General features: G+C 53.3%; 1 protein-coding gene across 1 annotated transcript in view; it reads left to right on the top strand.

The window, feature by feature from the left end:
• The first annotated feature begins 925 nt into the window (after positions 1 to 925).
• Positions 926 to 19,012, top strand: part of LOC133348818 (transmembrane protein 132E-like) — a 60,329-nt gene continuing 42,242 nt past the window's right edge. The window contains 1 exon segment of the mRNA XM_061561843.1: positions 926 to 1,590. Within this exon segment, the coding sequence (XP_061417827.1) occupies positions 1,482 to 1,590 (109 nt within the window). The 5' untranslated portion in view covers positions 926 to 1,481.

The following is a 19,012-nucleotide window of genomic DNA, read 5'->3' as shown; positions in this document are numbered from 1 at the left end:
TGTTTGATCAATTCTCACGTAAACCTACTCCGCCACATGAAGCGCGCGCGCGACGTGACCGGGGGAGGGGCCGGGGGAGTCGGGGGAGAGAGGAGGAGGGGTCGGGGGGTGGGAGGTCGGGGGGTGGGAGGTTGGGGGGGGGGTCTGGGGGGGGGGGATCTGTGCTCGCGGGTGGTCGAGGGAGGGACCAGGAGAGGTTGGTGGTCGGGGAGAGATGGAAGGATGGGGAGGGGTGGGGGAGTGGGTGGGTGAGTGGGTGGGTGAGTGGGTGAGTGGGGGAGTGGGGAGTGGGGGAGCTGGTGGGGGAGTGAGTGGGGGAGCGGGTGGGTGAGTGGGTGGGGGAGTGGGTGGGGGAGCGGGTGGGGGAGTGGGGAGTGGGGGAGTGGGGGAGCGGGTGGGGGACTGGGGGAGTGGATGGGAGTGGGTGGGTGAGCGGGTGGGGAGCGGGTGGGTGAGTGGGTGGGCGGGCGGGAGGGAGTGATGGAGGGGGGAGGGAGTGAATGTGGAGGGAGTGAATGGGGGGGGCAGGAGGAGTGGAATGTATGGACTATGGGGTAGGGAGTCACGGAGGGGTGGGGAGGGCGGGATGGATACGGGGCCGAGAGTGAGGGACGAGGCAGGAGGAGGAGGAGGGGGGGAGGAATTTAGGAGTGGCGGGGAGTGCGAGGGAGTGACCAGAAATGAGGAGTGGAGAGCGGAGGAGGGAAAGATGGAGAGTGGGAGGGAAGTGGGTGCAGTGATGGGAGGGCGAGGAGGAAGCCGCCGTGAGAGTGGAGGAGGGGAGAGGGAGTGGTGGGGGTTCTGGGGAGGGTCGGGCGAGCAGGGTGGGGTTTAGGGGAAGAGGAGGGGGGATGATTGGAGGGCGGAGGGAGGGAGTGAGTGAGTGCATGGGGAGGGGGCAGCGTGTAGTTGTAAATGAAGCGAGGCCCTTGTGAACTTGGTGCGCTCACAGAGAGAAGGGGAGAGCGAGAGAGAGCAGAGCAAGAGGAGAGCGGAGGGCAGGAGAGCGGCGAGAAGCAGAGGAACGAGAGAGGAGGAGGAGAGTAGAGAGAGGAGGAGAAACCGGAGGAGAGGGAGGAGCAGTGGGGAGCGAGCGAGAGAGCAGCGAGAGAGGCAGGGTCCAGGCGTCTCTCCTCTCCCACCGCAACTCAGCCGCGTCCCGCAACGGAAGCGGGCCCGACATCAGCATCATCAGTAGCAGCAGCAGTAGCAGCACCATCATCAGTAGCAGCAGTAGCATCAGCAGTAGTAGCAGCAGCAGTAGCATCAGCACTACCATCAGCAGCAGCAGTACCATCAGCAGCAGCAGCAGTACCATCATCAGCACCATCATCAGCAGCTTCATCAGCAGCATCAGCAGTAACAGCATCATCAGCATCAGCAGCAGCTTCATCATCAGCACCATCATCAGCAGCATCAGCAGCAGCAGCATCAGCAGTAGCATCAGCCCCACGGGTAGCGGAGCCGCGGGAGAGTTGGCGATGGAGGAGCGCTCCGGCCTCTCCTCCTTCGCGTGGCGCGGAGTCACCCCCCTCCTCCTCCTCCACCTCCTCCACCTTCTCCTCCTCGTCACGGCGGCGTCGGCTCTCCGTGAGTGACTCTACCCCCGGGACAGGGGTCCCCACACCCCCCGGGACAGGGGTACCGTCTCCTCGGGAATTGAGTTCCAAAGATACCCCGCAAACCTTCGCGCACACCTCCTGCAGAGATCTTGTGGGTTGTGGTCCCCGGTTTTGGGATCTTGTGTCTCCCTAATAGGAGTTTTGAGTCCCTCTGATATGGGGTTTTAAGTCCCCCTAATAGGAGTTTTGAGTCCCTCTGATATGGAGTTTTAAGTCCCCCTAATAGGAGTTTTGAGTCCCTCTAATAGAAGGTTTTAAGTCTCCCTGATAGGTGGTTTTGAGTTCCCCTGATAGAGGCTTTTAGACCCCCTGTAAGCATGATAATTGTTTTTTTACCCTTTTATCTGGCAACAAAACTGACACCTTTTTTTACGAGGAGTCATGTTTGCATAGACCACAATACCTGCAGTCATAATGCTTTTGTTTGCATTCCGACTGCAGGTATTGTGGTGTATGCAAACATGACTCCTCGTAAAAACGGTGTCAGTTTTGTTGCCAGATAAAAGGGTAAAAACCCCATTATCATATTTTTTCTACTGGCAAATGAGGTTCCAATGGTGTAAATGCTTACCCCTGTAAGCAGTTTTCAGTCCCCTTGGTATGGGTTTTGAGTCCCATTAATTTAGACCTTTAGTCCCCCTGATAGTGGACTTGAGTACACCACTGGGGGGCCTTGAGTCCCAGGTTCATGGGGCCTTGAGTCCCAACTGGATTCGGGGTGTCGGGTGCTCCTCGAATTAAAGGGGGCCCTCGACTCGTGTTTTTTTTAAATAGGCGGCTGCAATCGAGAGGCGTGGAGAACGAGGGTTTGTGGATCGCGCAGAGAGGGCGAGCGCGCTGAGAGAGAGTGGGGCTTCAAGAAAATGTCTCTTTACTTTGCTGGGTGGATGTGTCTGCCGTCTGCGTTTGTCATCATCGTCGTCGTCGTCTTCATCACGGTGGTTGGCGCGCTGCGCAGTGGTCTCGCCTCGACCTGCGTTCGATTCCGGGCCACGGCTAACATCAGTGGCGAGTGACGTCTGAACTGATGGGGTGGGGTGGGTGAGTGTGTGGCTATGTAGGATGTCATGTGAGAGAGTGTGCTGTATTGGGTGGTGAGTGTGTATGTCGGTTGGTGGGGCGGTTGTGTGGTGAGGCAGACGTGAGGTGGTTGCGTGGGCTGTGGCGGGTGTGGTGCGTGCACGGTGCCTGTAAGAGGGCTGTAAGCCATTGTGTCTCGCCTTCCGTTCAGCGCTTATGGAGAGGGCAGCGTTCGATCAGTGGCACGGGGAGGAGAGTGCGGGTGGGGGCACGTGTGTGTGTGTGTGTCTGTGTGTGTGTCTGTGTGTCTGTGTGTGTCTGTGTGGGGAGCGGTAGTGTAGCGGTTAGCGCGCTGCGCTATAATCCCGGCGACCCGGGTTCGATTCCCGCTCACGGCCCACATCGGTGACGATTATCTGAACCGGTCCCGGGCCTCCCCTAGGTCGACTCAGCCTCAAATGAGTACCTGGTGCGGTGTGTAAACATCACCACTAGGGAGACAAAGGCGGTCGGGCGTGGTGCTGGCCACCCACCTCCTCGTGTACCGTTCTGGCCTTCATAGGTGCTCGCTAACAGCACTTGCCCCGACAGTCTATTGAGGCTATATGGGGATCTTTGTCTTTGTCTGTATGTGTGTATGTGTCTGTATGTGTGTGTGTGTGTATGTATGTGTGTGTGTCTATATGTGTGTGTATGTGTGTGTGTATGTGTGTGTATGTGTGTGTGTATGTGTGTGTCTGTGTGTGTGTATGTGTGTGTCTGTGTGTGTGTGTGTCTGTCTGTGTGTATGTGTGTGTCTGTGTGTATGTGTGTGTCTGTCTGTGTGTGTCTTTGTTTCTGTCTGTCTGTGTGTGTCTGTTTCTGTCTCTGTGTGTGTGTCTGCCTCTGTGTGTGTCTTTGTTTCTGTCTCTGTGTGTCTGTGTGTATGTGTCTGTGTGTGTATGTGTCTGTGTGTATGCCTCTGTGTGTGTGTGTCTGTCTCTGTGTGTGTGTTTTTGTTTCTGTCTCTGTATGTGTCTGTGTGTCTTTGTTTCTGTCTGTGTGTCTCTGTCTGTGTGTGTGTCTGTTTCTGTCTCTGTGTGTGTCTGTCTGTGTGTGTCTTTGTTTCTGTCTCTGTGTGTGTGTCTGTTTCTGTCTCTGTGTGTGTGTCTGCCTCTGTGTGTGTCTTTGTTTCTGTCTCTGTGTGTCTGTGTGTATGTGTCTGTGTGTGTATGTGTCTGTGTGTATGCCTCTGTGTGTGTGTCTGTCTCTGTGTGTGTGTCTTTGTTTCTGTCTCTGTGTGTCTGTGTGTGTATGTGTCTGTGTGTATGCCTCTGTGTGTGTGTCTGTCTCTGTGTGTGTGTTTTTGTTTCTGTCTCTGTATGTGTCTGTGTGTCTTTGTTTCTGTCTGTGTGTGTCTGTCTGTGTGTGTGTGTCTGTTTCTGTCTCTGTGTGTGTCTGTCTGTGTGTGTCTTTGTGTCTGTCTCTGTGTGTGTGTCTGTTTCTGTCTCTGTGTGTGTGTCTGCCTCTGTGTGTGTCTTTGTTTCTGTCTCTGTGTGTCTGTGTGTATGTGTCTGTGTGTGTATGTGTCTGTGTGTATGCCTCTGTGTGTGTGTCTGTCTCTGTGTGTGTGTCTTTGTTTCTGTCTCTGTATGTGTCTGTGTGTCTTTGTTTCTGTCTGTGTGTGTCTGTCTGTGTGTGTGTCTTTGTTTCTGTCTCTGTGTGTGTGTCTGTTTCTGTCTCTGTGTGTGTGTCTGCCTCTGTGTGTGTCTTTGTTTCTGTCTCTGTGTGTCTGTGTGTATGTGTCTGTGTGTGTATGTGTCTGTGTGTATGCCTCTGTGTGTGTGTCTGTCTCTGTGTGTGTGTCTTTGTTTCTGTCTCTGTATGTGTCTGTGTGTCTTTGTTTCTGTCTGTGTGTGTCTGTCTGTGTGTCTGTCTGTCTGTGTGTGTCGTTGTTTCTGTCTCTGTGTGTGTGTCTGTCTCTGTATGTGTCTGTGTGTCTGTGTGTGTCTGTCTGTGTGTGTCTTTGTTTCTGTCTGTGTGTGTCTGTCTCTGTGTGTGTGTGTGTCTGTGTGTATCTGTTTCCGTCTCTGTGTGTGTCTGTGCACTCTCCTGCCATCACGGGGGAGCGGTGGCGCAGTGGTGATCGCACTACGCTGCGAACCTGGCGAGCCGAGTTCGATTATCCGCTCGCGCACAACAAAAAACACAGTGGCGAATATTTGACCCCGTCTTGGGCCTCCCCTCGGCCGACTCAGGCTTAAATGAGTACCTAGTGCGGTGTGTCGTAAACATAAACCCTGGGGAGACAAAGGCGGCCGGGCGTGGTGCTAACCACACCCACTCCCCTCGTGTGCTGTCTCGGCCCTCAAAGGTGCTCGCTCACAGCACTTGCCCCAACGGTTTGTTGAAGGCTATACGGGGGATCTTTGACTTTGTCCACTGCTATGCCGTGTAATGCTATCGGCTTGGATGTGTCCAGGTGGCTCGATCCCTCTGTGAGTCTGTAGTTATCTGTGCGCGTCTATCGATTCCCCTGTGAGTCTGTGGGTCGATGAGGAAGGGTCATTGCCCGAAACGTCATCTATTATATATTTTCTTTAAAGGCCGTATTGTTGTTATTGACGAATTAATTGGGTTGTTGTTGTTGCTGCTGCTCGTGCACAAATGGCAACGCACAAACATCAGCAGATATTTTTGTTGTTGTACCGTGATAATCTTTGCTGCCTGCGCAACAATTTGTATTCTTGTTTACGTGGCCTTGCTGAATCATTTAGCGGTCGCAGCCACGGTGGTGACATCCGCATCGAGGCATCGGTTTGCTCGTCTCCCGTTTACAGTCCCGAGGCGGTGATGACGATTCCACATTCCTATGACGGGGGATGGGGGATGGGCGAGTCTATCCATGGTGACAACTGGCTTGTTGACTTCTCCACATATTTTTGTACGTAACGTGCCGAGTAGTCACCACCCCCCCCGTGACCAAATACGAACAATCCATCACGCTATGAAGTTTTTGATGCTGTATGGTGGATTGAAAAAAATATTTATTTATTTGACCAAATAATGGCCCACTGCGCTATGTAACTCTTTTTCAAAAGCGACCTGGCCACAAATGATAGCTCGACGAAGACGACTTATCACTCACGTGGCAATTTACAGCGGCAGCCAAAAGCTCTAAACGCGTGACGTTGATTCCAAATGTGGATGGCAAACCCGGATGACACCCTCCCCTCCCCCCCCCCCGAGGAAAAAAAATCCACGCGACCACCGGGAGAGAGAGACGCACCGCGAACTCCAAATATACAGCAGCAGCAGCAGGAGTCGGGGTCGAGCCCACGACCTCCTGTAACGCAGGCGAGGTAGTTCACATCTCCTCGCCACCGTGGAGAAGGTTGTGGAGTTGTTAGTGGGAGGGGGGGTGGGAGGGGGGGTGGGAGGTGGGGCAGAGGGGGGGGGGCAGAGGGGGGGGGCGTTATCAGACAGGAACAGTGGGAGGAGGAGGGACGACACCCCCGGGGTAGAGAGTCGGGGGAGGGGGGCAAGGGGGAGGTATGAGCGGGGGGCAGGTGCAAGGCTCCTTATCACGATTGAGGGCTTTTAGGCTGTCGGGGTGTTTGGCGGCTGCGGCAGGGAGGGGTGAGGAGGGGGGTGAGGAGGGGGGGGGGTATTCGCACCCCGCTCGTCACAAACAGAGAAACCTCGTGGGTGACGCGGGGGGCTGTCTGGGAGCCCAGCGCCCGCGGGTCACCGCTGAGCTGCGACTTCACTCCACTCCGGGGCTCTGCGAGCGTCGTGGCCGCAACAATCTGCCGCTGCAGCGCCGAGGAAGGGGGAGAGGTGCAAGGGGGATGTTACTCCAGCAGCTGACAACAACAATAATAACAACTTCAACAACATCAACAACAATGATGATAATATCAACAACATCGACAATAACAACATCAATACTTCCAACAACAATAATACCACCAACATCAACAATACCAACAACAACGATGATAGCAATAACATCAACAACAATAACAGCAACAGCAACAACAACAGTGTTTCCAATGTTAGGACGTGTGAAATTCTGCCACTGTACGGGGACCGGTCCCTTTGCAGTGGCACAGGGCGCACGATCGCGCATCAGAATGCCCTCACGCATCAGAAGGCCCTCACACATCAGAAGACCCTCACGCATCAGAAGACCCTCACGCATCAGAAGGCCCTCACACATCAGAATGCTCTCACACATCAGAAGACCCTCACGCATCAGAAGACCCTCACGCATCAGAATGCTCTCACACATCAGAAGACCCTCACGCATCAGAAGACCCTCACGCATCAGAATGCTCTCACACATCAGAAGACCCTCACGCATCAGAAGACCCTCACGCATCAGAAGGCTCTCACACATCAGAAGACCCTCACGCATCAGAAGACCCTCACGCATCAGAATGCTCTCACACATCAGAAGACCCTCACGCATCAGAAGACCCTCACGCATCAGAATGCTCTCACACATCAGAAGACCCTCACGCATCAGAAGACCCTCACGCATCAGAAGGCCCTCACACATCAGAAGGCCCTCACACATCAGAAGGCTCTCACGCATCAGAAGGCCCTCACACATCAGAAGGCCCTCACACATCAGAAGGCCCTCACACATCAGAAGGCCCTCACACATAAGAAGGCCCTCACATCAGAAGACCCTCACACATCAGAAGGCCCTCACACATCAGAAGGCCCTCACGCATCAGAAGGCCCTCACACATCAGAAGGCCCTCACACATCAGAAGGCCCTCACACATCAGAAGGCCCTCACGCATCAGAAGGACCTCACGCATCAGAAGGCCCTCACACATCAGAAGGCCCTCACACATAAGAAGGCCCTCACACATCAGAAGGCCCTCACGCATCAGAAGACCCTCACACATCAGAAGGCCCTCACGCATCAGAAGGCCCTCACGCATCAGAAGGTCGTCACGCATCAGAAGGCCCTCACGCATCAGAAGGCCCTCACGCATCAGAAGGCCCTCACGCATCAGAAGGTCGTCACGCATCAGAAGACCCTCACGCATCAGAAGGACCTCACGCATCGGAAGACCCTCACGCATCAGAAGGCCCTCACGCATCAGAAGGCCCTCACACATCAGAAGGCCCTCACGCATCAGAAGGTCGTCACGCATCAGAAGGCCCTCACACATCAGAAGGCCCTCACGCATCAGAAGACCCTCACACATCAGAAGGCCCTCACGCATCAGAAGGCCCTCACGCATCAGAAGGTCGTCACGCATCAGAAGACCCTCACGCATCAGAAGGACCTCACGCATCAGAAGACCCTCACGCATCAGAAGGCCCTCACGCATCAGAAGGCCCTCACACATCAGAAGGCCCTCACGCATCAGAAGGTCGTCACGCATCGGAAGGCCCTCACGCATCAGAAGGTCCTCACGCATCAGAAGGTCCTCACGCATCAGAAGGCCCTCACGCATCAGAAGGTCCTCACGCATCAGAAGGCCCTCACGCATCAGAAGGACCTCACGCATCAGAAGACCCTCACACATCAGAAGGACCTCACGCATCAGAAGGCCCTCACGCATCAGAAGGACCTCACGCATCAGAAGACCCTCACACATCAGAAGGACCTCACGCATCAGAAGACCCTCACACATCAGAAGGTCCTCACGCATCAGAAGGACCTCACGCATCAGAAGGACCTCACGCATCAGAAGACCCTCACACATCAGAAGGACCTCACGCATCAGAAGGACCTCACGCATCAGAAGACCCTCACGCATCAGAAGACCCTCACGCATCAGAAGGCCCTCACGCATCAGAAGGACCTCACGCATCAGAAGGACCTCACGCATCAGAAGGACCTCACGCATCAGAAGGACCTCACGCATCAGAAGGACCTCACGCATCAGAAGACCCTCACACATAAGAAGGCCCTCACACATCAGAAGGCCCTCACGCATCAGAAGACCCTCACGCATCAGAAGACCCTCACACATAAGAAGGCCCTCACACATCAGAAGGCCCTCACGCATCAGAAGACCCTCACGCATCAGAAGGCCCTCACACATAAGAAGGCCCTCACACATCAGAAGGACCTCACGCATCAGAAGGCCCTCACGCATCAGAAGGCCCTCACACATAAGAAGGCCCTCACACATCAGAAGGCCCTCATGCATCAGAAGGACCTCACACATCAGAAGGCCCTCGCGCATCAGAAGGCCCTCACACATAAGAAGGCCCTCACACATCAGAAGGCCCTCACGCATCAGAAGGACCTCACACATCAGAAGGCCCTCGCGCATCAGAAGGCCCTCACACATCAGAAGGTCCTCACACATCAGAAGGCCCTCACGCATCAGAAGGCCCTCACACATCAGAAGGCCCTCACACATCAGAAGGCCCTCACACATCAGAAGGCCCTCACACATCAGAAGGCCCTCACGCATCAGAAGGACCTCACACATCAGAAGGCCCTCGCGCATCAGAAGGCCCTCGCGCATCAGAAGGCCCTCACACATCAGAAGGTCCTCACACATCAGAAGGCCCTCGCGCATCAGAAGGCCGTCGCAAATCATCCGCTTGACCATTTAACCGCCCGCGTCCACCACGGGCTCCACTTTGCTTTCGCTCGGCGGTAACCCGGTCACTCCCTTGGGCCCCGACGGTTATTAAACCTTTATTACTGCAGCATTGCAACCCCTTTGGTTTCTAAATCGTTTTTTAAAAAGTATGTTTTCATAAATACATAGGGTTTGATGAAAGAAGCTCATTTGTCTAACTTACGCGTCCGTGCTTAAATTTGTGTTTTCGATTATTTACCTTCTTAAAATAAAACCTGCCCACGTCTCGCACCCCCAGGGAGTGCGTGCTTAAGCACGAGGTTAAGCACAGCGGGCTTTAGACGTTCGCATATCCGAGCTCGTGCTCGTTACCACGCGAATGCTTCTCCTCCTGTTCGTTTGTCCTTCCCCCGCGCCTCCGATGAGCTCGGTTGGCTACGTACGGTGCGAAAGAAGTTCCACATCGCACACGTAGAGTGATGGATGTGAAATTCCTATTCTCAACCCTCTGAGCGATGAACCCCCTTGACCCATGACTTAATAATCATTCGGCGTCGCTGTGAAGAACATCAATAACAAGTACAACATCTGACTAAATTTCGATTTAAAGCTTTCGTGACTGCAGCGATTCATCTTCTTGGTTCTTTCGGTAAAGTCACGTAGAAGGGAAGTAATAAAATAATAAAAAATAAAACATAATAAAATAATTCTCACGACGTTTCGGCCACAACGCAAGCAGCCGTCCTCAGGCGAAGACCAGACGTCGCTTCCCACCTATCTGTCGCTCCAAAAAAAACAATGAATAAATAAAATATTAAAACATTCACACATCCCATCAGCCACACGGCCTTATTCTGGAAAGTGCATCTCATCATCGGCAGCGTTGGGTTCAACACAAAGGCTGGACCGCTTTCGACATGCGGCGTTTCCATCAGCAGATTTCGGCCTCTCTCCCGATGTGGGTCCAACCCTCGCACCGCACCCACTCCTGCCCGGTTTCGACATTCGGCGGTCTCATCGGGTGTGTCGTCAGGCTCCCTGGAACCAATGCTGGGCGAAGCGCCAGATGTTTATTGACGTGGGCCCCTCTCTGTTAGACACGGGTCCTGCTTGGATGCAAACCAATTTCTGATGCGTTACACCAACTATCCTAAGGGGGTAGATTGATGGGTAGGGAGGGGCGGGGTGGAGGGGGAGGGGTAGGAAGTGGGGGTGTGTTTGGGGGGGGGATAGAATCAGAGTATAATTTCCTCCGAGATGGAGGAGGAATTCACTATCAGTGTCGAGGTCACATAACGCGCGCGGTATGACCGTGGGTCTTCACTGCCACCATCATCGCCGTTCTTATCGCGGTGTTGCATCGCACTGGCGTTAACGTGATACCAATCCACTGCTGGATAAACCCCACCACCCCGACCATTCAACACCCCCCCCCCCCCCACGCCGTGCCGGTCCTGGGAGCATCTTCGCTGTCGCTGTGGGTGGTTCACAAAATCCGTTTACGGGACAACGTTGACTCCCTCGCCACGCTCCAAGCTTGGTGACGTTTCATTCTTCACCTGAGGACGGCTGCTTGCGTTGTAGCCGAAAGCGTCGTGAGAATTATTTTATTATGTTTTATTATTATTTTATTATTTTCCTTCTACGTGACTTTACCGAAAGAACCAAGAAGATGTTTTCTTTTTTTACACATCCCATCATCAGCCGCACGTGCGCAGGCAAGGCCCTCCAGGTAGTTCACAATTTGAGCAGCGTTGCTTCAGGACTGAGCAACAACTCGGGACGGGTTTCGGCTCGCGGTGTCTCACCAGCAGCAGCAGCAGTGAGGCTTTGCTTGACTCTCTCTCTCTCTCCCTGTTGCTTGTCTTGAAGCAACGCTGCTGAAATGACGCACTCCCAGAAGGCCGTTCGAGAGGTGGCTTTGTGGAGGGGGCATTGATTGTCGATTTATGTTGTCCACACGGCCGCTCATGATTACTTAGAGCGCGGAGGGAGCGCTCAGCGCCATCAACCCCCGGAGACCCGAGTTCTATTCCCGGTCACGGCTAACATCAGTGGCGAGCGATACCTGGATATACACCGCCCCCACCCCATTCCTGCCACCTTCATCCAATCTGCACTGACCAGCGCGGTGGAGTATGGGCAAGCGATTTCCATTAACAGACACGGCATGGGGAGGCCTTCATCCAGCAGTGGAGTGATTTGACCGAGAACCGCAAACTGATTTTTTTTTTAAATCACTAAACGGGATCGTCACTAACAAAGTGTGGTCTTCGAAGGGACAAACATATGTAATATATGACGTTTCGGACAATGGTCCTTCTCCAGAGCACGCAAGTGTTTGTGAGACCTTCATAGGTGCTCGCTAACAGCACTTGCCCCAACAGTCTGTCAAGGCTATACGGGGGAGGGGGGGGATCTTTGTCTTGTTTTGTGTTACACCATATGTGCGTACCTTTACATTCGGGCATGGCGTTTTTATTTTATTTTCCGGCGCGTCCTTGAGTCTGGAGAATGCGGTGACACGGGGAGGGGGAGGAGAGGCTGCGAGTAACTGGGGAGATGAGGCTATTGATTGTATTAATTGTAATTACTCAGCAGGCGATTGTGTCCTGGCTATTTGAGGACAAATGTTACAGCAACAACAACAACAAAGAGAAGAGCGCTCGGTACGATGATCGTGGGGCTAATCGCTTGTAAGACGTCACTGTGAACCCGGTCACCCGAGTTTATTCAACCCCTTGTCCGGCCACGGAGAGACACGGAGAGACACGGGGAGTGTCGGGACAGAGAGAGAGATGGGGGGAGAGAGACAGGGGAGATGGAGAAGGGGGAGAGCGATGGAGGGTGGGGGAGACGGGGAGGGAAGGGGTACACGGGGATCAAGAGATGGGGTGGAGAGAGACAGGGAGATTGAGAAGGGAGAGACATGCACAGGGGATTAGGCAGGCGGAGAGAGAGGTAGGGACAAATACACAAGGAGAGCGATTCGGGTGGGAGCGACATGGGGAGAGTGACACGAGGAGTGAAAGGCAGGGGCAGAGGGACAAGAAACGCGACACGGGGGAGACAGTCAAGGGGGGGAGACAGTCAAGGGGGAGAGAACGGCAGAGTGGTGGTGGTGGTTGTACGTGGAAAGTGGTACACGGAGAGCGAGAGAGACAAGGGGGGGGGGGCAGACACAGGAGGGTGGTCGGGGCGGAGAGGGAAGGGGTAAGGAGAGCAGAGCGTGACATCTTTTGTGAAATCTTTCATTTAAAAAGGAGGGGGGGGGGGTTACATAAAGCAAAGCATTAAAAAAAACAAAAAACCTAAATGATGAACGAAGCAAAGTGCCGACTACACCGAGCATCTTCTTGTTTCCTCTGATCGTAAAACAGAAAAAGAAGAGAGCGAGGGAAGAGGGAGAGGGGCGAGAGAGGGGAGGGAGAGAGGCAGGAGGTTGTGGAAGCGATGATCCTGGAGGTCGGAAGAGCGAGGCAGCTGCTGCTGCTGCTGCGTGTGGCCGCACGTTTGATGCGAGCGGAGAGCGAGAGGGAGGGAGAGAGCGAGAGAGTGCGAGACAGCGATAGGAGAGAGGGGGAGGGAGGGAGAGGGGGAGAGAGTCTCTCCTGGGAGAGTTAAGTGTTGGAGAGTGTTTTCCTCGTTCGTGCCGACTCCCCTGGGGAAGGATGGTGCCATTGGCAGCGGGAGAGGAAGGGGGGAGTGGGGGGAGTGTAGGGATTGTGAGAAGGGAGAGTTAGGGGAGAGTGGAGATTGTGAGGATGGAGAGGAATGGGAGAGTGGAGATTGTAAGAAGGGAGAGAAAGGGGGGAGTGGGGATTGTGAGGAGGGAGAGGAAGGGGAGAGTAAGGGGAGAGTTAGGGGAGAGTGGGGATTGTGAGGAGGGAGAGGAAGGGGAGAGTAAGGGGAGAGTTAGGGGAGAGTGGGGATTGTGAGGAGGGAGAGTAAGGGGAGAGTGTAGGGAGTGTAGTGAGAGAGTGTGCGGGGAGTGTGGGGCGAGTGTTGTCAGTGTGCAGGAAATGTGATTGTTGGACAATCTGCAGAGTGTGTGTGGGATTTGTGGGGAGCGCGGGGGGTTTAGTGTGTGCGTGGTGAGTGTGAGGTGAGTGTACGTGGTGAGAGTGTGGTTAGTGTGTGTGAGGTGAGTGTAAGGAGAGTGTGCGTGTGTTGTCAGTGTGAGGTGAGTGTGTGTGGTCAGTGTGTGGTGAGTGTGTGTGGTCAGTGTGTGGTGAGCGTGTGGGGAGTGTGAGGTGAGTGTAAGGAGAGTGTGCGAGGTGAGCGTGTGTTGTCAGTGTGAGGTGAGAGTGTGTGTGGTGAGCATAAGGTGTGGTGAGTGTGGTCAGTGTGAGGTGAGTGTGTGGTTAGTGTGTGGTGAGGGTGTGTGTGGTGAGTGTAAGGAGAGTGTGCGTGGTGAGAGTGTGGTGAGTGTGAGGTGAGTGTATGTGTGGGGAGTGTGAGGTGAGTGTGAGGTAAGTGTGTGGGTGGTGAGAGTGTGGTGAGTGTGAGGTGAGTGTGGTGTGTGAGGTGGGTGTGAGTGTGGTGAGTGAGGTGAGTGTGCACGTGGTGAGTGTGAGGTGAGTGTGTGTGTGGTGTGTGTGAGGTGAGTGAGTGTGAGGTGAGTGTGTGTGTGGTTAGTTCGAGGTGAGTGTGTGGTGTGTGTGAGGTGAGTGTGTGTGTGGTGAGTGTATGGTGAGCGTGAGGTGAGTGTGTGGTGAGTGTGAGGTGAGTGTGAGGTGAGTGTGTGTGTGGTGAGTGTGAGGTGAGTGAGTGTGAGGTGAGTGAGTGTGAGGTGAGTGTATGATGAGGAGGAGGAGGATGAGGAGTGGTGTGCGGATGTAAGCGATGGCGGCGGTGCTGTTATCGACTGGCAATGTGATCAAGAGCTTTGCAGCTCATCGGATTCCTCCTCCAGTCGAACGAATCCGATTCTGCATCACCACAACCGCAGCTCGCTCGCATTGTCGGCCACATTTTCTCGCAACCCTTCTGCGCGTTGGTGGGCGAGACTCCCAAACGGCACGGTGGCCACTCAAAGCAGTTCTCTGGAGCTGGTGGCCTGGGCAAGGCTGGCAACCTGTGCGCATGCGCGTGCACCGGCGCGCGTCCGCGTGGTGTGTAACTCTCCAGCCGTTTTCGCGAGCTGCGAACTCAAGGTGGCTTTATATATATAAAGCAAAAAAAACTGTTTCAATGATTTGTCGTCGGCTACAGATGGTTGATGATGGTGATAATTATGGTGGTGGCGGTGGTGATAATTATGGTGGTGGCGGTGGTGATAATTATGGTGGTGGCGGTGGTGATAATGATGGTGTTGATGATGTTGTTGGTGGTGATGATGATGGTGATGGTGGTGATGATGGTGGTGGTAGTGATAATGATAGTGGTGGTGATAATGATGATGGTGGTGGTGATAATGATGGTGGTGGTGATGATGATGATGGCGGTGATGATGATGGCGGTGATGATGATGGTGGTGATGGAGATAATGATGGTGGTGATGATGGTGGTGATGATGGTGGTGGTGATGATGATGATGGTCGTGATTATGGCGATGATTCACCATCGTGATGACGTTGGTAATGATGAAGAGTATAATGATTAATTTACGACCACAGGATACGATCTCATCACACCATCTCATCGCCCAGCCTCGTTGGGGGTGGGGGGGCTGAGTGAGGGGGGGGGGCTGAGTGGGGGGCGGGGGCTGTATAGTTTACGAGTATAATATTTTACGAGCCACTTACAAACAAGAGTAACGTCTCCCATCTATGTCTTTTGTTGATGCTGTCTTCCAACAACTTTTGATCGATCCGGGTCAACAGAAGCAGAAGAGGGGGAAACCATTTTCAAAATAAAATCGGATGGACGCGCGGCACTGTCTGTTGAACCTCTTTCGCACCGTACGTTGCCAACCCGCGCTAATCGGAGGGTGCGGACGCGTGGCTAGAGAGAGCTCGGGTGGCGATCTTCACAGGGCCGGCGATCCCTCTTTTTTTTACGATCAGTGGAAACAAGAAGATGCTCGGTGTAGTCGGCACTTTGCTTCGTTCATCATTTAGTAATTTTTTTTATAACTTTGCTTTATGTAAACCCCCCACCTCTCTCGCTCACTCCCTCGCTCACTCTCTCGGTCACTCTCTCGGTCACTCTCTCGCTCACTCTCTCGCTCACTCTCTCGCTCACTCTCTCGGTCACCCTCTCGGTCACTCTCTCGCTCACTCTCTCGGTCACTCTCTCGCTCACCCTCTCGCTCACCCTCTCGCTCACCCTCTCGGTCACTCTCTCGCTCGCTCTCTCGCTCGCTCACTCTCTCGGTCACTCTCTCGCTTACTCTCTCGCTCAATCTCTCGGTCACTCTCTCGCTCACTCTCTCGCTCACACTTTCTCGTTCTGCACGCAGCTCTCGCGTCATCTCCGTCCTCGGTTGCACAGACAGCGTTCCGTTCGTTCCCTCCGTCTGCCGGCCCGTTGTCGTTGTTGTTATTGTTTACGAATTTAAAATACAAAAAAGCACGTGCATTTAGTTTATTTTGCTGCTATAAATGTCCACCGTGATGAGTCACTTTGTTGAGCCGTCGCAAGGGGTCGGCAAACCAACATAAGAAGAAAAAGAACCAAAAATGTCGAATTCGGTATATTAAAAAACCGTCAATATTTCTCGAGAGCCGCAATGCGACATGGGTAAAGAACGCGACGGGGCAGTCCTCAACGAGCCGACCCCTGAGCAGAGGTCGCAAGCGGGTACCCGATACCCGTACCCTACCCGATACCCGGCCGGGTACGGGTAGCCGTTTGCGACCCTGGTGCGGCCGGGTACGGGTACGGGTAGGCCGTGAGTCACTGGTGAGTAACCGTTTGTCACTCATTTCGGGTAGGGTACGGGTAGGGAACGGGTACCCGTACCCAGCCGGGTACGGGTACCCGTACCCGGCCGGGTACGGGTACCCATTTGCGACCCTGGTACGGCCGGGTACGGGTAAGGAATCAAAACCCGTTTGCGACCTCTGCCCCTGAGAGCCGTCAATTGCGGGGCAGGTCGCTTCTGATAAACGAATTAATAGCTCGGTGGGCTTGAGCTGGAAAGAGAACATAGTTTAGCTTTATTTGAATAGATTTTTTTAGTGATTTGTTTTGCCCATCCTATACTTTGCACTCCGAGCGTGTACTCAGTATTTTTTTTTAAAGCTCTGACCCCGTGCCTCTACTGGACATCTGTGTAAAAAAAATGTTAATAGCTCATCGGATCTCTCCAGTATAAATACATATTCTGATGATTATCCTTGACCGATCGATCGACCTTCATCATCCAACCTTCCTTGAGCCGCGTGACGGCGTCCTGCCCCACCCCTCGCCGAGTCTCCTTCTGCTGGCATCGCAGCCTTTTGGCGTCATCTGGTCCAACCCATGTGAGACTAGGCTCTAAGGAAAGCTGTCTCGGGTGTGGACCAATCAACTTCAAGGACAGTGCACATTATCAGAGTTATGTTTTTTGTTTGTATTATGACTGCAGGTATTGCGATCTATGCAAACATGACTCCTTGTAAAAAGGTGTCAGTTTTGTTGCCAGATAGAAGGGTAAAAAAACAATTATCATCGCAGCCTTCTTCATCTATCCCCGCTTGTGATGGCAGCAGCCAGAGCCGTCCCGAGGCTATGGGAAATCGAGGCGACCGCCCCGGGCCCCGCGCTTTCAGGGTGGGGGGAGATTTGCTTCGACGTCACGGTGTCCGATGTAATACTTCCGCGTTAGTCTGAAGGCGTCGGGGTGTCCACGCGGTGTGGGGTTTGCCCCGGGCCCCGCAGCCCCCCTCCCCCCATGAACGGCCCTGCCAGTAGCGATGTAGGTGCAGGAACGAAATGCCACAAATGTTGAGGTCTGCTGCTGCTACTCGTGACGACGAGAGGGCTTCAGCAGAGAGAGAGAGATCTCGTGTCTTCTTGCCGTTCTCTCCTCCTCAGTTGAAGGAGCGCAGACAAACAGTGGTTTTACAACACGCCCTCCATGTAGCTGTATCTCTGAGTCTCTGTGTATCCTCTAAGAGTCTCTGTGTATCCTCTAAGAGTCTCTGTGTATCCTCTAAGAGTATCTGTGTATCCTCTAAGAGTCTCTGTGTATCTCTATGAGTCTCTGTGTATCTCTGAGTCTCTGTGTATCACTGAGTATCTGTGTATCTCTCTGAGTCTCTGTGTATCACTACGTGTCTCTCTGTATCTCTGTGAGTATCTGTGTATTTCTATGAGTCTCTGTGTATCACTATGAGTCTCTGTGTATCCTCTAAGTCTCTGTGTATCCTCTAAGAGTCTCTGTGCATCTCTATGAGTCTCCGTGTATCTCTATGAGTCTCTATGTATCTCTATGAGTCTGTATCACTACGAGTCTCTGTGTATCACTACGAGTCTCTGTGTATCTCTCTATGAATCGCTGTGTATCTCTGAGTCTCTGTGTATCTCTGAGTCTCTGTGTATCACTATGAGTCTCTGTGTATCACTACGAGTCTCTGTGTATCTCTGAGTCTGTGTATCTCTCTGAGTCTCTGTGTATCTCTCTGAGTCTCTGTGTATCTCTATGAGTCTCTGTGTATCCTCTAAGAGTAGCTGTGTATTCTCTATGAGTCTCTGTGTATCTCTGAGTCTCTGTGTATCTCTAGGAGTCTCTATGTATCTCTGAGTCTCTGTGTATCTCTATGTAGCTGTATCTATGAGTCTCTGTGTATCCTCTAAGAGTCTCTGTGTATCCTCTAAGAGTCTCTGTGTATCTCTATGAGTCTCTGTGTATCTCTGAGTCTCTGTGTATCACTGAGTATCTGTGTATCTCTAGGAGTCTCTATGTATCACTATGAGTCTCTGTGTATCTCTCTGAGTCTCTGTGTATCTCTGAGTATCTGTGTATCTCTATGAGTCTCTGTGTATCTCCGAGTCTCTGTGTATCTCTGAGTCTCTGTGTATCTCTATGAGTCTCTGTGTATCTCCGAGTCTCCGTGTATCACTGAGTCTCTGTATATCACTATGAGTCTGTGTATCTCTCTGAGTATCTGTGTATCTCTGAGTCTCTGTGTATCTCTCCGAGTCTCTGTGTATCACTATGAGTCTCTATGTATCTCTCTGAGTCTCTGTGTATCTCTCTGAGTCTCTGTGTATCACTACGAGTCTCTCTTATCTCTATGAGTCTCTCTGTATCTCAATGAGTCTCTGTGTCTCTGAGTTTACTGCAAGGTCCATAGTGCGGGTCACGTGGCCACTATCACACCACTGTGGCCAGTGCCTTTGATGTCCCATTCATGAAGGCGATGTGCTGCAGCAACGGCCTCATGTCCATGTTTTGATGCGGTTCATGGTTCGACCAGCGGTGAGCGAGTGGGTGAGTTGGTGATGGTTCGACCAGCGGTGAGCGAGTGGGTGAGTGGGTGAGTTGGTGATGGTTCCACCAGTGGTGAGCGAGTGGTTGAGTTGGTGATGTTTCGACCAGCGTTGAGCGAGTGGGTGAGTGGGGATGGTTCCACCAGCGGTGAGCGAGTGGGTGGGTGAGTTGGTGATGGTTCCACCAGCGGTGAGCGAGTGGGCGAGTTGGTGAGTTGGTGATGGTTTGACCAGCGGTGAGCGAGTGGGTGAGTGGGGGAGTTGGTGATGGTTCCACCAGCGTTGATCTAGTGGGTGAGTTGGTGATGGTTCGACCAGCGGTGAGCGAGTGGGTGAGTGGGGGAGTTGGTGATGGTTCCACCAGCGTTGAGCGAGTGGGTGAGTTGGTGATGTTTCGACCAGCGGTGAGCGAGTGGGTGAGTTGGTGATGATGATGATTCGACCAGCGGTGAGCGAGTGGGTGAG

This window comes from Lethenteron reissneri, chromosome 28, assembly GCF_015708825.2.
Source record: "Lethenteron reissneri isolate LAM-NWPU_2019-01 chromosome 28, ASM1570882v1, whole genome shotgun sequence".
Taxonomy (NCBI): Eukaryota; Metazoa; Chordata; class Hyperoartia; order Petromyzontiformes; family Petromyzontidae; genus Lethenteron; species Lethenteron reissneri.
Note: the sequence above shows the minus strand (reverse complement) of the source record. Positions and strands in the feature narration are given on the sequence as shown.